This window comes from Prionailurus bengalensis, chromosome A2, assembly GCF_016509475.1.
Source record: "Prionailurus bengalensis isolate Pbe53 chromosome A2, Fcat_Pben_1.1_paternal_pri, whole genome shotgun sequence".
NCBI classification, from domain to species: Eukaryota; Metazoa; Chordata; class Mammalia; order Carnivora; family Felidae; genus Prionailurus; species Prionailurus bengalensis.
This window is the reverse complement of record NC_057348.1, coordinates 485,645-503,119: the sequence shown is the minus strand read 5'-3', so window position 1 is coordinate 503,119 and position 17,475 is coordinate 485,645. Positions and strand designations below refer to the sequence as shown.

The 17,475-nt window shown below is 68.2% G+C and overlaps 2 protein-coding genes and 1 non-coding gene across 12 annotated transcripts; 1 reads left to right on the top strand and 2 right to left on the bottom strand.

The window, feature by feature from the left end:
- Positions 1-614: 614 nt before the first annotated feature.
- On the bottom strand, positions 615-721 carry LOC122488898. The gene has a single exon (XR_006298786.1). It is a non-coding gene; the product is annotated as a U6 spliceosomal RNA (small nuclear RNA).
- A 383-nt stretch (positions 722-1,104) lies between these two features.
- On the top strand, positions 1,105-9,251 carry TMEM259 (transmembrane protein 259). 10 transcript variants are annotated; one of them, XM_043590076.1, is made up of 11 exons: positions 1,105-1,472; positions 4,969-5,244; positions 5,936-6,035; positions 6,488-6,598; positions 6,796-6,918; positions 7,013-7,113; positions 7,259-7,274; positions 7,413-7,493; positions 7,575-7,731; positions 7,801-7,900; positions 8,011-9,251. In XM_043590076.1, the coding sequence occupies exons 1-11, from the start codon at positions 1,251-1,253 to the stop codon at positions 8,554-8,556; spliced, it is 1,833 nt and encodes a 610-aa protein (XP_043446011.1). In that variant the 5' UTR covers positions 1,105-1,250; the 3' UTR covers positions 8,557-9,251. The 10 variants fall into 10 exon arrangements, with proteins under 10 accessions (XP_043446011.1, XP_043446010.1, XP_043446013.1 ...); XM_043590075.1 differs by having other exon boundaries at positions 7,410-7,493; XM_043590071.1 differs by having other exon boundaries at positions 1,106-1,472; positions 7,217-7,274.
- Positions 9,191-17,114, bottom strand: GRIN3B (glutamate ionotropic receptor NMDA type subunit 3B). The gene is given in 10 exon segments (XM_043590068.1): positions 9,191-9,776; positions 9,964-10,022; positions 10,114-10,278; positions 10,515-10,666; positions 10,778-10,893; positions 11,302-11,320; positions 11,323-11,446; positions 13,182-14,214; positions 14,577-15,169; positions 16,670-17,114. Coding segments are annotated over 10 exon segments (3,195 nt in total). The 5' UTR covers positions 17,102-17,114; the 3' UTR covers positions 9,191-9,274.
- Positions 17,115-17,475: the final 361 nt, after the last annotated feature.

Below are 17,475 nucleotides of genomic sequence, written 5' to 3'. Positions count from 1 at the left end.
ACGGCAGTAAACTCTAGACTGTACGCGACCTTTTCAGTGTAAATTACACTAATAAAAACAAGTTGCTACATTTCACATGCTCAGGAGCCCAGTGGGCTGGGACCTCTGCTGGACACGTGAGAAACTCACAGAGCCTCCCCACAGCCAGGCTGGATTTACTCTCCAGGTCAAAGGGACATCTGCCTGCCTCTCTGCTGGGAAATTTTTTTTTTCCCTCCTTTGCAAGTAACAGGTGACTTGAGGGTGAACCCAATAATTTCAAGAGTGTGCATTTCTTGAGCCGTTAACCAGGCCCTGTGCAGGGCACTCGACGAAACAGGAAGCGAAGGATTTCAGTCTCCTGGTCACGGAGAAGTAGAAGGCCACCCGTCCGTCCATCTGCTGGGTGTGGTGCACACCTGCCTGCCAGGTGTCTGGGCGGCGCGAGGTGACCGCCCCAAGACACCCGGTTCCCAAAAGGAAGAAATAGTATTTGCTGTTAGGGTCACAGCTGTCAGGGGCCGGAGCGGAGCTCCGCCTGAGCGCGTCCTGGGGTCGGGAGCGGGGAGGGGCGGCGCAGGATCAGGGGAAAATCCGAGCGGTCGCCCACCTCCGCGGGGAGCTGGGCTTGGTACCAAAATATGGAACGCTTCACGAATTTGCGTGTCATCCTTGCGCAGGGGCCATGCTAATCTTCTCTGTATCGTTCCAATTTTAGTATATGTGCTGCCGAAGCGAGCACGATTGCTAGGACCCCAGCACAGCTATTTAAAGACCAAACCCAAAATCATTTTACAGTTAGGCTAAACTGAGCTAGCTGCATTGAACAAGTTTTCTAGAGAGCCATGCAGATGAATATCTCCTACCATCATGCTTGCTTTGAGTGTCTGTTATCACGCTAAAACCCTCAGATGTTGACGAATTTAATAGTCCAATTTCCGCCTCGCAGCCGCTGAGGCTTGTGGGGGATAATATGCAAAACACCTGGGCCAGACACCACCCCGCCCTGGCGCGCCGGGCCCGGCGACCAGGAGGGAGGGCGGGGCTGCAGTGGGCGGGCCGCCGCCATCCCAGCGTTCTCCGCGAGCGCAGGGAAGCCGCTCTTGCCGGCGCGGCGACTCGCTGGCGTCAGCAGGCCGCGGAGGCGGAAGATGGCGGCGGCGGCAGCGGCCGGGCGTCGGTGAGCAGCGCGGCCGCGGTGAGGACGGCCGATGGCGGCCGGGAGACGCCCTCGGGGACCCGCGGGCCGTTAGGGCGCGACGCTGGGCGGCATGTCGGAGCACGCGGCGCCCGGGGCCCCGGGGCCCGGGCCCAACGGCGGCGGCGGCCCGGTCCCCGCGCGCGGGCCTCGCACCCCCAACCTCAACCCCAACCCTCTCATCAACGTGCGCGACCGGCTCTTCCACGCGCTCTTCTTCAAGATGGCTGTCACCTACTCGCGGCTCTTCCCGCCCGCCTTCCGACGACTCTTCGAGTTCTTCGTGCTGCTCAAGGTGACCGAGGTCCCGACCCCTGACCCTTGACCCTAGCGGCCAGACCCTCCACCCAGGTCTGCGACCTCTGACCGCGACCCCAGCGGGGAGGCGAACCCCCTTCCTCCGGGCCTCTTAATCTTGCGATCCCAGCCCCCGTGCCCGTGCGACTTCTCCCCGGGAGGCCCGAGTCTCACTCGCCCCGTTAGCGGCCCCTGATCCCGACCCCGGAAACTCACTGCCAGCTCTGTCCAGACTGCCCCCCACCCCTGGCCCTTCCCTTTCCCAGGACCCTCACCTCGGGAGGCAGGAGCCCGGGAGCCCAGTCGTGTGACCCTGACCGTGCTGCCTGGCCTCCTCCGCTCTGGAGGAGGCTTCCAGACCTGTCCTGGCCCTGACCAAACCCCCAGTCTTGGGCTTCCCCAAATCGGGAGGTTCCAGGCCTCCCTCTCCCAGGACAGGACACAGCCCATGCCCATCTTCCTGCACTGGAAGCCACACCCCATTTCCATCTCCCTCTGAGCCTCTCCGGGGAATGTGACCTAGCCCAGGACATAGCCCAGGACATGTCGCCGGGGTTAGTGGCAAAGTTACGACTTAGCAAGGGGCCATGCGCAAACCCCCTTGCCATCCTCCCTCGGGTGGCACAGAGGTTTCAGCCATGGGCACAGCTCAGTGGGGACTGGCACTGGCCTAGGTCCTTCTACGACAGGATCTCCGATGACAGCTGGCAGCCCTTCAGAGAAGGTTCCGGGTTCCTGCGCGGCGTGGTGGTCCCGGTTGGGCAGATGGCCATTTCGTTTCCCCACAGCATGCTGCCCACTGGGGCGGGGTGTGTAGCTCATCCCCAAGTGAGCTCTGGGCTCCTTGTCTGCAGAGAGGGGGCTGGTGCTAGCATTCGAGGCTCTTGGGGTGCAGACCAGACCAGGTGGGTCAGGAGCTGACAGCACTTTGGGGTTTGGTGGGAGGAGTGCAGTCATAGCTGCCCAACAGACCCGGGTGCTGGTTCTGGCCTGCCAGTGTCTCCGGGGAGTCCCCCCCCCCCCACCAGAGTCCCCCTGTCCCTTGTCTTTGGGAGTGCCTGATGGCACGAGGAGGCGGTCTTCCTCCTCCTCTCTCCCCAGAGCTCCCCCAGAACATCACGGGTCCCTGTGGAGGATTCCTGAATCGGGGTTCCTTTATTGGGCTCCTGAGTGTGTGTGGGTGTGATTTCCCTGCGGGGAGGAAGTGCTGCTTGCCCCAAGTGGTCAGTCGGACCTCAGCCTTCCCGGAGCAGGTCCTGGTCGCGTCAGTTCTGTCCCGCCACTTCCTGACATGGGAGCAGGACAGCCCGGCATACCAGGTGTCCCTGGAGTAGGTGGTCAGGTGTCCCGGGGGGTTCTGACTCCTGAGTTCTCCTCTCTGGGTCGTGCTGCTGGGCCGAGCGATCTCTGGGCCAAAGCCTGGAGGCCCCACGGACCTCTCGAATCTGCCCGACCCCTGGTTCCTTTTGTTTCCCTCATCTGCTCGGTGAGGGCTGGGACTGGCTGGTTTGTGCGGCTGCTGCAAGTTCCAGAAAGCTCCGTGCCTTTACTTCCTGCCTGCCCAGCTTCCGGCACTCTGGCTGCAGATACGGAGGTCCCTTGGTGACTTCCTCAGAGCTGCGTCTTTCTGTGGCTCACAGCCAGGAGCCAGCCCGGACCACCTGATTCCCCACCGGGCCAGCCTTTGGGGGATGAGAGGCAGTGGCCGGGCCCGCGTTCCGGCAGCCTTGGCTTCCACCTCTGCTGGTTTCCCTGGCATCGCGGCCAGACTGGGACCTCTGAGTCCTGGAGCGGTGGGCACTAGGTGCCCCAGCCTGTCTCTGAACCTGGGGCAGCCTGACCGTGCAGCCACTGAGCGATGCTGGCAGGGCTAGCAGGGCTCTGGCATTCGGTGTTTCTGCCGGTCTTTCCCTCGGAAAAACGGAGGTGACCTCCGGGGTCGTTGTGACGTGCGATAGTGTGGAGTGCCGCCAGGGTCCTTGCTGTGAATGGGAGTCCCTGAGCACACCTCTGTGCCGCCTCCTGCCTGGTTCGGGGACCCAGCAACGAAGAGGGCGGAGCAGGAGGGAGGGGGAGACCAGGGCATGGGGTGCAGCGCTGGCCCAGCAGGGTCTGTGTGACGTTAGGCAGACTCAGGCCTGCTGCCCCCGGCAGAGGCCCCGGCTCCGCTCATAGCTTCCACGTCTGTCTGCGGTGACCTGGACACGGGGGCTCTGCGTCCGTGTCAACACCGCCCGCGTCACCGTCTCCCAGGGGCACTGCAGGCCAAGGAGGCACGGTCCACGTTGACCCAACAGGGGTGGCGCAGATAACACGTCTGAGGAGTCTGGGCGGGCTCCCGGCTTCACGCGTACCTGGGCCCGGGGTCGCAGCAGCACGCTCGGACGCTGGGCTCCTCCCATCCCCTGGCCCTGCGCCCCCTCAGGTCACGGCCCCCGTGGCCCGGCGGGGATGGGAGTGTGTGCCCCTCTGCCCGTCCGCAGGGCTGGCTCCGGCGGGGAGGTCAGGCGGTCCGTGGCTGGCACTGGCAGCATGTGCAGGGCTCGTGGAGAGCGTGGGAGGGACGAGGTCCTGGTGGCCCTGCCGGTGGCCCTGTAGCCACGGGTAGCGGGCGTGTAAAGTGTGCACCGGCTCCTCCGAGGAAACACCTTGTCTTTGGCCGAGCAGCCCCTGGGCTCGCCGGCTCCTGGACGGCCTCTTTTTCCAGAACAGCGCTGGGCGTCCCATCGGGCCAGCTGGACCCTTTCCCTGGGGGCGGGGGCAGTGGGTGATACACGGGAGTGAAGCCCCCAGACGCAGTGCCCAGTCTGGGGGTGACCCGTGGCCAAAGGCCCCTGAGAAACTCGGCCGTCAGACAGTGAGATGGGCTCTCAGGGAGGGGGGCGGCCCTCTTGACGCTCCTCCAAGCTGGGTAAAAGGTGCTGCTGGTGAGGTGCCGTGGGGCAGAGTCCCCTCTCACCCTGGCGACAAGGGGCAGGCCGTTTTCTGTGGTGGGGGCCATTCTGGGTGCTGTGGGGGTAGAGCAGCCCCCTTCCCCCACCCGGCCATGCCAGGAGTGCCCCACCTTAGCCAGTCCCAGACGCTGCCCAGTGTTCTCCGCGGGCAAGACCGCCCTGGGAGAGGCTGCACCGTCCCCACAAGCTGGCCCTGCCAGCCCAGGAGCGGTGCAGAGGGCGCGGCCGGTGAGGTCAGGGGTGCCCTGAGGACAAGGCGGAGCGCGGGGCTGCCCTGCGGGCCTCCAGGCGGGGGCGGTCACCGGTGTCACCATGTGCTCTGCGGGGTCCTCTGTCAGGTGGGCCCAGGCCCAGTGTGCCCTGTCCCCCGGTGAGGGTCCTGCAGTGTCTGAGAGGGCATCCCTGCTTCCCTGGGCCGTCACGGGACTTGCCACGTCCCTGGGACTTCTTCCTCCCCCGGAGCCAGCTCAGCATAGCCCCTGCCCGGGAGGGTCCCCCGAGTGCCGGGGGCTCCCGCACTGACCGCCCTCCCTCCCACAGGCCCTGTTCGTGCTCTTTGTCCTGGCCTACATCCACATCGTGTTCTCCCGCTCGCCCATCAACTGCCTGGAGCACGTGCGGGACAAGTGGCCTCGGGAGGGCATCTTGCGCGTGGAGGTCCAGCACAACTCGAGCCGCGCACCCGTCTTCCTGCAGTTTTGTGATGGTGGCCGCCGCGGCAGCTTCCCTGGCCTGGCCGTGGAGCCGGGCAGCTTGGAACTGGAGGAGGAGGAGGAGGAGCTGGCCGTGGAGATGTTTGGGAACACCTCCGTCAAGGTGAGCTGGCCGGGAGGGCCCTGCACGGGAGGCGCCTGGTGAGCGCACGGCGAACCAGTGATTCGTCTGGTGGCGGGCCCAGCGCTTGACCTGGCGCACTCCTGCAGGTGCGGCCTTCGGGGCAGGGACTGTGCTGGGAGGTTCGGGGCCCTGGGCCATTTCCCAGCCCTTACTTGGAAAGGATTGGTCTGATTCTGGGGGCACCGAGGGCAGACACAGCTGACAAGGAGCCCCCTGGAAACGCTGGGCCCAGTGCTCAAAGCCGGTCCCGGCTGTCCCAGGTGGAGTGGCCGTCTGTGGGGTGGTGAGCGCCGTCACTGGAGACGTGCAGGGGCCCCCGGCACCCGCGGGGGTCGGGTGGATGTGTGGGGCCCACAGCCTGGAAGGAAGGACGCGCTCAAGCAAGTTCGAGGCCAGAGTCCCACAGTTGAGGGGCTGGCGCCCGTGGGGCGTGGGTGCCTACCTTGCCAGGCAGCCCCATCCCGCCGATCCTGCCCCTGTCCCCGGCTTCAGAGTGCAGACCCTCACCCGGAGGTGGCCGCTCGGGGGGAGCTCGGTGTTGGGGGTCTTTGGTGGGTTACAGGGCAGAGGCTGGCGGTCACGGCAGCCGGGGTGGAGTCTGCGTCTTTCAGTCAGCAGGGGAAAGGGGCCTCTGGGCCGGGCCGCTGACCGCTGTCTTGGCGCTCCACAGTTCGAGTTGGACATTGAGCCCAAAGTGTTGAAGCCACCGGGTGGTGCCGAGGCCCTGAATGACAGCCAGGAGTCCCCCTTCCCAGAGACGCCCTCTAAAGGTACATGCCCGGGGCGCCCGGCCGGCTCAGTCCGGAGAGCGCATCACTCTCGATCTCAGGGTTGTGAGTTCCGGCCCCACGTTGGGTATAAAGATGACTTAAGAAATAAAACCTTTAAAAAAGTACAAAAAAGTACACCCCGCGTGGGCTGCCGAGGTGTGCTTGGCGCCTCATGACAGCGGGTCACCGTCTAGGGCTGCACCCTTGCTCAGAGGGGCTGGGGGTCTGAGCAGCCAGATCGGTACTGGAGAATGGCCACTCTGTGCCTCAGTTTCTCCATCTGTCGGCAGCGTGTGGGACTCCTTCTCTGGGGGCCCCGAAGGCCCCGTGGGGGGTGTGGTGCAAAGCAGCTCTACCCAGCGACCCCCTCCCTTGAGCCTGGCCTGCCCCTCCCCCCCCCCCCCCCCAGCCCTCCAGGGGCGGCCCGGGACTCACTGAGCTTGCCCCGGCAGCATGGCCACAGGATGAATATGTGGTGGAGTACTCGCTGGAGTACGGCTTCCTCCGGCTGTCCCAGGCCACACGACAGCGACTCAGCATCCCTGTCATGGTGGTCACTCTGGGTGAGTGTCCCCCAGGGTGAGGCAGAGGGGATTTGGAGGCAGCCCGAAGCCCTTGGGACCCGGGTTGGGGGGCTGTCTCCACCCTCTGGCTACAAGAAGTCTCCTTCCTCCAAGGCATCCTGGGGCGGGAGGGTCACGGTGCTGCCTGGGGCGGGGCCCTGGCCAGACGCGCGCCCCGTCCTGTGCCCGCCCCGCAGACCCCTCGCGAGACCAGTGCTTCGGGGACCGCTTCAGCCGCCTGCTGTTGGCCGAGTTCCTGGGCTACGACGACATCCTCATGTCCAGCGTCAAAGGCCTGGCCGAGAACGAGGAGAACAAGGGTGCGGCGGGCGGCAGCAGGTGGGGGCTGGGTGCGGGGCGGTGGCCGGGAGGGCGCTCACGGCTCCGCCCCCCCCCCCCCCCCCCCCCACGCAGGCTTCCTGCGGAACGTGGTGTCCGGGGAGCACTACCGTTTCGTGAGCATGTGGATGGCTCGCACGTCCTACCTGGCCGCCTTCGTCATCATGGTCATCTTCGTGAGTGCCTCGGGGGCAGCGGGCGGGGTGGGGGCGGGGTGGGCGTGCGGCCGCCCCGCCCCCCCCGCCCCCCCCTGAGGCATCTCGCGGCCCTCGCCCGCAGACCCTCAGCGTCTCCATGCTGCTCCGATACTCCCACCACCAGATTTTTGTCTTCATTGGTGAGTCTCCCTGCTGGGCCAGCCGGGCGGGAGGGGTGGGCTCAGCCCCAGGCGCCCCCGCGGCCCCCCTGCCCACCTCCCCCCCGCCCCCGGGCACCTCACCCGGTCTGCCCGCCCGCCGCTCTCTGCCCGCAGTGGACCTGCTGCAGATGTTGGAGATGAATATGGCCATCGCCTTCCCCGCCGCGCCCTTGCTGACCGTCATCCTGGCCCTCGTAGGTGAGGACCCCGCCCCCGCGCCCCCGCCCCGCCCCCCCGCCCCCGCCCCGCCCCCCGCTCCCGGGGCGCCCCGCCCCCCAGCCCAGCCACCGGGCCTTCCCGCAGGGATGGAAGCCATCATGTCCGAGTTCTTCAACGACACCACCACGGCCTTCTACATCATCCTCATCGTCTGGCTGGCCGACCAGTACGACGCCATCTGCTGCCACACCAACACCAGCAAGAGACACTGGCTGCGGTGAGCACGGAGGGTCCGTGGGGGTCCGGGGTGGGCTCGGCGGGCGGCGCCTCACTCTCCTCCCTCCAGGTTCTTCTACCTGTACCACTTCGCCTTCTACGCCTACCACTACCGCTTCAACGGCCAGTACAGCAGCCTGGCCCTGGTCACGTCCTGGCTCTTCATCCAGGTGAGGACTCGCGTCCCGGGCGCCGGCCGCCCGCCCGCCCGCCGCGGGGCCCGGGTTCCCGCCGGGGGCCCGCCTGACTCCGAGCCCGCCCTCCGCCCTCCGCCCTCCAGCATTCCATGATCTACTTCTTCCACCACTACGAGCTGCCCGCCATCCTGCAGCAGATTCGCATCCAGGAAATGCTGCTGCAGAGCCCGCCCCTGGGCCCCGGCGCCCCCGCGGCCCTTCCGGACGACCTCAACAACAACGGAGGTGCCCCGGCCGCCGCGCCGGACCCTGCTGGCCAGGCCCCTGCCCTGGGCCCCGGCTCGCCGGGTGCCAGTGGGGGTCCCGGGCCCGTGGCTGAGGCGCCCAGCTCCCTGGTGGCCGCGGCGGCCTCGGTGGCGGCGGCGGCCAGCGGTGACCTGGGCTGGATGGCAGAGACGGCCGCCATGATCACAGACGCCTCCTTCTTGTCTGGCTTGAGTGCCTCCCTCCTGGAGCGACGGCCTGCTGGCCCACTGAGCCCTGGTGGGGGGCCCCCCCGAGTCCCCCAGGACAGTGCCCCCTCCAGCCACTCCCTGGCGCGTGACGCGGCGCCCCCAGCCGTCGGGGTGAGTGGGCCCAGCCCTGCACCCACAGCCCCAGTGGACCCGCCCCCGGAGGTCGGCTCCTGAGCCTTGGGCAGCTGACCGCCCCCACCCCGTCCCTGGCCATGCAGGCCCACTGGGCATGACCTGGCCGGAGCCCTCGGGTGTCGGGGAGGATGTCCCGGTGGTTCTTGGGACTGCCCAGCCTGCCTCGGGGTGGTGTCAGGGTCCGTTGGGTTCGCCCAGAGGTGGCCGTCTCTTCCCCAGGGTGGGGCCTGCCGGAGGCCTGTCCCTGCTACGTTAGTGGTGGGCCCCCTCGGCCGGCAGGTGGAGGCAGGCGGATGAGAGTGGGGTGGGGGCTCCGTGGAAGGTTCTGGAAGGGGCTGGTGAAACGTGTGGAGTGAGCTGTCCCTCAGTAGCAGAGCTGGGCAAGTCTCTGATGAGGTGAATGCCGGCGGGGGCCACCCTCGCTGTCCCGGCCCGCTTGGCTGGTGCTGCATCATGCTCAGTGCCTTCTCCACGGCACCCGACCCCGGGGGTGCGTACCAGGGCTGGGGTCCCAGGAGGGCAGAGTTGGCACCTCGGGGTCGGGGACGGGGACGCGGACACGGGCGCCCACCTGGAAGGCAGCGGCCGGGCACAGGCGTCCAGCCCTGCTTGGGTGGGAGTGGGACAGGGCTGGTGGCCAAACCGGCCCCTCGGTGAGGAATGCACAAAGGCGCTCATTCCATCCTATTTAATTGCAAAATCGTGTTTGTGTATAGAATAAACTGTTGACGGCGCCCGGCGGTGTCTGTGTGTGCGGTCAGGGAGGGGCCTCCGAGCTTCCTCCCTTGGCGCTAGGACGGCTTGTGTGCAGGCTCCCGAGTGGGGGCCGCCCCGTCCAGGCCGGCAGGGGTGGGGGGGGCGTTCCCCGGGGTGAGCCACCCGTGACTTCAGGTGCTTCGGCTGCTTCGGAGCAGGCCTCGGGCAGGTGCAGAAGCTGCTCGCCGGGGCCATCCCCGAGCTGGGCCAGGAGCTCTCGGCGCCGCACCAGGGCCTGGTGGAGCCGCTTCTGCGCGCTCCTGATGCGCTGCTCCAGCTGCTCCAGCTCACCGGGGCCTGGGGCGCCCGAGGACAGGCGGCCGTTGGAGCAGGGCCAGACAGGGCCTTCCGGGGGCCCGGCCTCCGAGTCCGGCGCTGCGGCGGCCACACTGGGCTCCAGTAGGAAGCGCACACGACGCTCCCTCGCCGCGGCCCGGCGCACGTGTGCCCAGCCCCCCTTACCTGCAGAGGCCGTGGGCGTGTCCTGCTGCTGCTCCGGAGCCCTGGGGACATGGGGTGTGGATGGGGCTGCGCCAGTATCCTGGCGCTCTGCCCCTGGGGTCGGGGTCCCTCCCCGTCGGTGTGGGGCTTCCTTGTCCTTCCGGGGAGGGCCGAGGCGAGAAGCGGTCAGCTTGAGGGTGGGGGTCAGAGCTGGCAGGGGGCCGGGGGGTGGCCTTCGGGGCCCCTTACCTTGGCTCTGGCTCCTCGTGACCTTCCGGAGGCTCTGTGTTGAGCGCGCGGTGGATTCTCTACAAGTCCGGACAGGCGCTTTGTCGGGGTCACGGGAGGCCGCCGTCGCCCGCCCGCGCAGCCCGCCCGTCGGCGCAACCCGCCCCTCACCTGGCTGGTGTGCAGCCAGTACTGCAGCCTGTTGCCTCTTCGCATGCGCGGGAGCACCAGGTGGTAGAAGACGTGCTCCCCCAGAGAGCTGAGCAGGGCGCTGCCGAGGCCCAGGCAGAACAGCACGAAGAGTCCCGAGAAGTGGTAGATGCCCACCTGCAGCGTCTGCGGGGGGGGGGGGGGGGGAGGGGGGGGACGACACAGGCACAAACCCTCCGCGGGCGAGGCCGGAAGGGGAGCCCTGGCCGAGGCTTCCACGTTCGTGGGGAGGACACCGGAGCTGGGCTTTGGTAGGATGCGTAGGAGCGCACACATCTTGGCAACCACCGGGGCGGGGGGCCGTGCAGGCTCAGGGTGCGCCCCCGCCTGCCCCCGCCCCGTGTCCCCTGGCCCTGCCGCACCTCGGTAACGGCGAAGACGCGCTTCCCACAAGGCACCATCTTGTACCACTTGTCGTGCAGCAAGTCGATGAAGCCGGAGGACTTGTAGCGGCTGATGAACTCGGACAGGTTGGAAGTGAGCGGCGAGTTCTGAGGGAGTCCGATGCCGTAGCCTGGGGGAGGCCGGGGGGGGGGGGGGTTGGGGGCCAGGCTGGACGCAGCCCCAGAGGAGCCATCCCTGGGGCCACTGCTCCCGGGGGCCACCGCTCCCCGCGGCCCCTCACCCTCCATGGCGAAAGGCTTGCCCACGGTCAGTAGTTTGCAGTCGGCGTCGATGGAGACCTCGTAGTCCAGGAGCGACTTGTCCATGATGAAGGCGTTGAGCTTGGGGGGGTCGCTCCTGCGGGGTGGGGGCAGTGGGGTGAGAGGCCCCGCCCCCGCGGGCTCCGCCCACCCCGGGGTCCCGCCCTCCCAGGTCCTGCTCCGTCGCCCCCGCCTCGCAGGCTCCGCCCCGTAGGCCCCGCCCACCCCGGGGTCACGGCTCGCGCCCGCCCCCCCCCCCATGGTTCGTCCCCGTAGTCGCCGGCCCCGCCCCCGGTGCTCCGCCTCGCCCCTCGGGCCCCGCCCACCCCGGAGTCCCGCTCCGGCCCCCACCCCCCCACCACCGTCCTGCCCCGTCGCCCCCGCCTCGCGCCCGCCCCCCTCACGGTGCCCGGTGCTCCCCCCGTCAGGTCCCGCCCCCTCGGCTCGACCCAACCCCCGCATGCCCCGCCCCTGCAGGGTCGGGCCCGCCCCCCCGCGGCCTCACGTGAGCATGGAGACGCCGTGGGCGTGGTGGGCGCGCTGTGGCGCCGCATGTGCGCGTACATGTCGGGGAAGCTCTTTTTGATGTAGGCCTCGGCGCTGCTCTCCCACACGGTGCCCACGCGGAAGCCCTGGGACGGGTGGTGCAGCTGCGGGGGCAGCTCGTCAGCCCGGGCCGCTGTCGCCCTGGCCTCCGGCTGCCCCGCGTCCCCAGGGCTCTCGCCCAGCTCCTCCCGCCCCCGCCGCCGCCGCCGCCGCCGGCCCGACTGGGGCCCCTCTGGGCGCCGAGAGGGGGTCAGCAGCACCCCTGCCCCACCCACTCGGTGCCAGGAGCTCCCCAGTCGTGATGTTCCGCGACATGGCCCTCTCTCTGTCCCTGGGGGGCAGGGTCGCCAGGGTGAGGGCCGCTCTCCTCAGTGCCCACTGTCCATCTCCACGCAGACCTGGCCCCGAGCCCGAGCTCGAGCTTGAACCCCAGACCTCCTCCTCCTCCTCCTCTTCTCACCACCTCCTCCGTGGCCGCCCTGGGGGCCCGCGGGAATCCCTTGGGATCAGGCCCCCCACACCTGTCCTCCCGGCCCTTCCTGCCCCAGTCGGCCCTGTACTGCCTCTTCTCACCCTGTGTCTCTGGTCTCCACGCCACGTGGGTCTGCAAATCCTGTGGCTCCACTTTCAGAACCACCCGGAACCCCGCAGCCCTGCTGGCCGCTCCTCCCTGTCCTGGCTCCCCAGCGCCGCCCACAGTCTGCAAACTCCTAAGGGATGAGTGAGTGGTTACACTGACCCACCGTCCTGATGTGGCCACAGCCCTCGGGAAAAGCCGGACCCTTGTCCTGTGGAGCGTCTAGAGCAGTCCTGTCTGGAACCTTCCGACGAGGAGACCCGGTACCTGTGCTGTTCTCAGTGGCTGTTGGGCACTTACAGTTAATTAATTAAATGTTGAAAGTGGCCGCGTGTGAGTGGCTAGCACATCACACAGCACCGGGCCCGGGGCTGTCGTACCAATTTACAAAGATACGGGGCTTAGGGTGTAGCACCCCTCGGGACACAGGCAGCCGGATCCGAACAGTGGGAGCTGCTACGGGACAAAAACAATTTCTCCAGCAAACACATTTTTGGGCAAGAAATAAGTGGAGAGGAAATGCACCCACAGTGCCTGTGTGTTTAGGACCAGATTCAAACAAGCCATGGGGGGAGAAAAGACAACTGGGAAAAGGGGACCCTGGGGTGTGTGAAAGTTTCCAGAAAACTGGTGAAATGACAGTCCAGTGGCTGGGACTGGCCTGGGTGGCGGGGAGTTGACTTAGGAGCTGGACCATGGGTTCATCCATGGTGCTCACTGCTCCCTGTTCAGGAATAAACTCTTTCATTAAAAAAAAGAGAAATATGTAGACTGGGGCACACCTCTGCTCTGCCCGCAAGCCGCCAGGGCTCCGACAGAAAGTTCTGTCTCAGAAAGAACCGCTTTAGACACCCTGCAGGACCTGCCCCGGGGCCTTTGCACTTGCTCTGCCTTCTCTCCCATCATTCCTCCCTGATCTCTACATAAAAGTCTCTCGAATGTCACCCCCTCCCAGAGTTATTTCCTCACCCTCGTTTCAGAAAACGCCCCTCCCAGGACTCCCTGTGTTCCCACTCTGCCTCATTTTCCTTCCTGACACTTTACAGCCACCTCACACACCAATCTGGCGTGCTTCTCTTGACCGCGACACCTCTCCCTGGGGCACGGAGACCTTCGCCTGTTGGGTCCCAGCCGGGTCCCCTACGCCCGGCGCACACACCGAGCGCTCGATAAATGTTTTCAGGAGCAGGTGGCTGCCGGCGGCTGGGTCTTGGGGCGGGAACCGGGGGAGTGGGAGGCCTCCCGGCCCCACGGCTGCCCACCTTGGGGTCATGGATCCCCGACAGCTCCTCGAAAGTCTTGTCCCCGACCATGACGGCGGCCAGGTTGGCCGTGTAGCTGGACAGCACGAGCAGGCAGAAGATGGCCCACAGGTTCATGAGGAAGCGGCCCGTGGGGCACTTGGGCGTCTTGCTGGAGACCGTGCGTCCGAACAGGATGGCGTAGCAGAGGTTGAGCGCCGAGGAGTAGGAGAACACGGTGGCCCGGTTGCGGCCGCGGGGCGTGAGGCCGTAGGGGCTGCGCCACTCGTACAGCGTGAGGAAGAGCGCGGTGAGGTGCAGGGCCGCGAAGACGCCCAGCCACATGGACCAGTGCAGCGGCCACGTGAAGGCGCCGATGGGCGAGGCCGTGTCCCGGGCGCGCACCATGATGCCCAGGCTGGTGGAGAAGAAGGGGCTGCTGAAGTCCAGCACCTGGGAGCGCGCCGAGTTGATGCTGAAGCTGGTGACGGCCATGTGGGCCCTGCCGGCCAGCAGGTCGCCCACCAGGCCGGTCCAGCGGCCGTCCCGCAGGGCGCCGTACTTGCCGTCGCCCACGATGTACAGCTCGAAGTCGAAGGGCGCGTCCTCCGCCAGGCGCTCCAGCAGGTCGATGCAGTAGCCGTAGCAACACTTGCGCAGCGCCCGCGGCGCCGAGCCGTTGGCCAGGGCGGCGAACAGCGCGTCCAGCGCGGCCGAGTCGTTGGTGCCGGGGGCCAGGCACAGCCGCCCCGCGGGGCACTGGCCGTCCTCATCCGGCTCGCGGGCGAACACGAACGGGTGCTCCACCAGCGTCACCACGCGCAGCTTGGGCCGGCCTCCGGCTCCCGGCGCCGGCGGGGGCCGCGCGGCCGCGCCGCCCGGCTCCGACTCCAGCCGCCCGGCCCGCCAGCTGCCCACCGTGGCCCAGGCCGGGGCGCCCCGCGGGTCCTGGCGCAGGCTCCACACTCGGAAGTGCCGTGACACGTGCACCTGGGAGGAGCCGGTCACCCACACTGGCCCCGTGCGGCCCTGGAAGGACGTGTTGGCCAGGAACCTGGCGGGGGGGGGGGGGGGGGGGGAGGGGCGGAGGAGGGAGGGGGCACCGTCAGGCAGCGGGGGCCGGACCCCTTGCCAGCGTGGCACCCGCGCCACGGGGGCGGTGACGGTGCCCCCGGCCCGAAAGCGACGACTTCCCGGTTCCCATGCCCGACGGGGCCGCCTGGCTGGTTCACTTCCCCTGCGCTGCACGCTGCCCCCAGGGCGCCCTAAGCCCCCGCCTGCCCCTTCCCCTGCCCTGCTTCCACCTTAGGGTCAAAACCCGCTTTCTCGGGAGGATACGATGCCCGGTATACAGCACGGAGCCAACAATGGTGCCTTTCCCGACTCACAGACGGGACCCGCACGCCCCTCACTCACCGTGCCAGCAAGCGGCCCGAGGACAGGGACCCGGCCGGGCGTGGGTCGTGGCAGTTGACCGTGGCGGGGGGGAGGGCGCGCTCCGGTTCCGCACGGGCCGCGCTTCCCAGGGCGCGAGCCACCAGCTCCACGGCGTCATGAATGGCGGCCTCCAGCGGGGGCCGAGCCACCTCGCCCAGCGCCAGCAGCCCGAGGGGCAGGCCGTCCGTGGGCAGTACCTCAGGGGACAGTGGTGTGCCCAGCAGCCAGCGGGGCCCCGGGGGCGCGGCCCGCAGCACCCGGAGGGCGCGGGCCACGTCACAGCCGAGGAGTGCAGCCACGGGCACTGGGGCCGAGCCCCCCGTCGGGGCCCCCAGGGGGGCCAGGCGTGCCTGCAGCCCCGCGGCACCCGGCTCCGGCCGACCCAGGTCCAGCACGAGCTTTGGGGCCCCGCCGGTCCGGGCGGTCCAGAGGGCCACCAGCCCAGCAGGGTCCCGCACGCGGCAGAGCACCAGGCCGACGTCCTCCCAGGCATGGGCCTGCAGCACAGACACCAGCACGTCGAGCAGCGTCTCCAGGGGGCTGGCCCAGTCCAGCTGCAGGTGGAACGGATTCTGGAGAGGGGGTGGGCACAGTTAGGGTTGGCGACCTGTGACCCACCGCACCCTCCCCACCCCCACGAGTAGGTGCTCGATAAACAGACGTCCTCTTTAAGACCGGGCGGCATGCCTGGCTCCGCCAGCCCGCCCCTGCTCTAAACCCTCTCTGTCTCCCCACCACCATCAGCACAAAGCCCAGCCTCCTTGGCCTGACACTCAGGGCCTACTCGCTGGGTTCTGGCCACCCTGGTCGCACCCCACTTTGGGGCTTTTCACAGTTCCCAACTGGAACACCTCTCCTCTCTCTCTCTCTCCCCCCCCCCCCGGCACCCAACTCCTACACATCCTTCAAAACCCAGGTCCATCACGCATCCCCTATTCAGACTTCCCTGGCGAGCCAGGGGCTGAGGGACTCCTCTATGCCCTGTGGCACCCAGAAAGTTCTCCGGGACTTGCTCTTAGCCTGTGAAGGATGAGAGAGAGCAATGCCAGACGCCTAAGGCGAGCAGGGTGTTGCCCCGGTGAGGACAGGATGCCCAGGGCTGAGGCTGCTCTTCAGTCCCTGGGGGTCCAAGCGAGTCCTCCCAAAAGACCGACGTAAATAGCCGGGGCTCCGGGCCTGGAGGCGGCAGCAGAGGGCGCCACAGGCCTGGCTTTGAGTTCTGTATCTTTCCCACAAGGTCGGCGCAGGGGGCCCGCCTCGAGGCAGGGACAGCGGGGTTAAGGAGACCCCAGGCTTCCTCTACAGTCGAGGTCTCCCCTCCCTGAGGAGAAGGACGGCCTGGAGGGGCTTCAAGCTGCGTTCGGAAGGCGGGAGGCCCCTACCAGTCCCCATATCTCTAGGTTGGGCCCCTCCCTGCTGTCCTTGTAAGGGGGCCTTTCCCAGAGGCACCACGGGGGTCCCCAGAGCCTCTCAGTCACCCCTCATCCGTATCCCGCTTTCTGCTTCTTCAGGCCCAGATCCAGGCCCAGAGGCGGAATCAAGGAGGGAATAATCTCCAGAGATGCGGAGGGAGGGGTCTGACTGACAGGGAGGGTGGCCCGTCGCGGGGAGGAGACTGGGGAGACCAGCAGACCCCGGAACTGCACCCCAGAAACGGGCAGAGAGACCTGCCTCCCCTCCCAGCCCGGGGCCCAGCTCGGTGGGACCGGGGAGGGCTTCTGGGGCCCACAAGGGCAGCGGCCACGGTGGGGAGACCCCATCACCAAAGCCCAGGAAGCGGGTCTGCGCAGGAGTTGCGGCCCCGCCGCCCCCCGCCGCCCCCCACCGCCCCCCTCGAGGGGGGCCTCGTGTGGGTTTGGCCATCCTGGGTCCAGAAGCATCGCACCGGGTCGGCCGCCGTTTCTGGGTCCCCGCGCCCTGGGAGGCATCCGGGGTCAGGAGTCCACGTCCCGCGAGCCCTGGGGGCTCCTGTGCCAGCGCCCCCCGGCGCCTCTGGCGTCGGACCCCCGGCCCCCGCCCCCCAGGGCGTCCCGGGGCCTCCCTCGTCCGGCCCCCCGGGCGTCCCCGCGTACCGGGTCTCCGAGGGGCGCGCGCGCCTCCCGCCGCAGCACACTGAGCACGGGGGTCTCGGCGGCGGCCGCCAGGAAGTGCAGCTGCCGCAGCTCGGGCCGCGCCCCCGGGAATGCGAGCACGGCCCGCACGCCCGGCGCCGCCAGCGCCTGGCACAGGCCGCGGGCCAGTGAGGCGGGGTCGCGGGCAGGGGGCGCGGCGGCCACCAGCTCCAGGCTCAGGTTGTGCGGCAGCCGCGGCGCCAGGGCGGCCCGGGCCAGGGCGGCGCGGACGCGGGCGCGGGCGGCGGGCGCGCGGGGCAGGAGGGCGCCCAGGCGCACCGAGCCCCCCAGGCGCTCCAGGACGCCGCACGGCTGCGGGTGGCCCCCCGCGGGCCCCGGCCCCGGCCCCAGCGCCAGCGCCAGGCCGAGCCACAGCGTCCGCACAAACTCCATCCCAAAGTTGCCGGCCGCGCCGCGGGGCGGAGCCGCCGGGGCCACCGCGCAGGAGGCGGGGTCTGGGGCCCGGCCCCAGCCCGGGACCGCTGCCCGTTGACGTCAGGGGAGCTGAGGCCCAGGAGGGGTCACACAGCAATACTGCCCACCTCCAGCTCTACCTAGACCAGCCCATTCGAATGCTCTCTGACGTTGTGTGCACCCTGGGGAAACTGAGGCAGATCACGTCTGCTAGGAACCTACAGGGTAGATCTCCTGCCTTCCAGTTGTGGGCAGGGAGGTAACTCGGAGCAGAGAACTTCTCACCCTTCAAGACCCAGTACCAAGTGCCCGTTCTGAAAAACATTTCTTGCTGGTCACCCAGAAAGATACAG

Coding starts and splice junctions, on each gene's coding strand:
- TMEM259 (XM_043590069.1), top strand. CDS start 1,251: ATGTCGGAGCACGCGGCGCCCGGGGCCCCGGGGCCCGGGCCCAACGGC. Junction 6,919..7,012: donor CGAGAACGAGGAGAACAAGG/GTGCGGCGGGCG, acceptor CCCCCCACGCAG/GCTTCCTGCGGAACGTGGTG. Junction 7,732..7,800: donor AGCAAGAGACACTGGCTGCG/GTGAGCACGGAG, acceptor TCCTCCCTCCAG/GTTCTTCTACCTGTACCACT.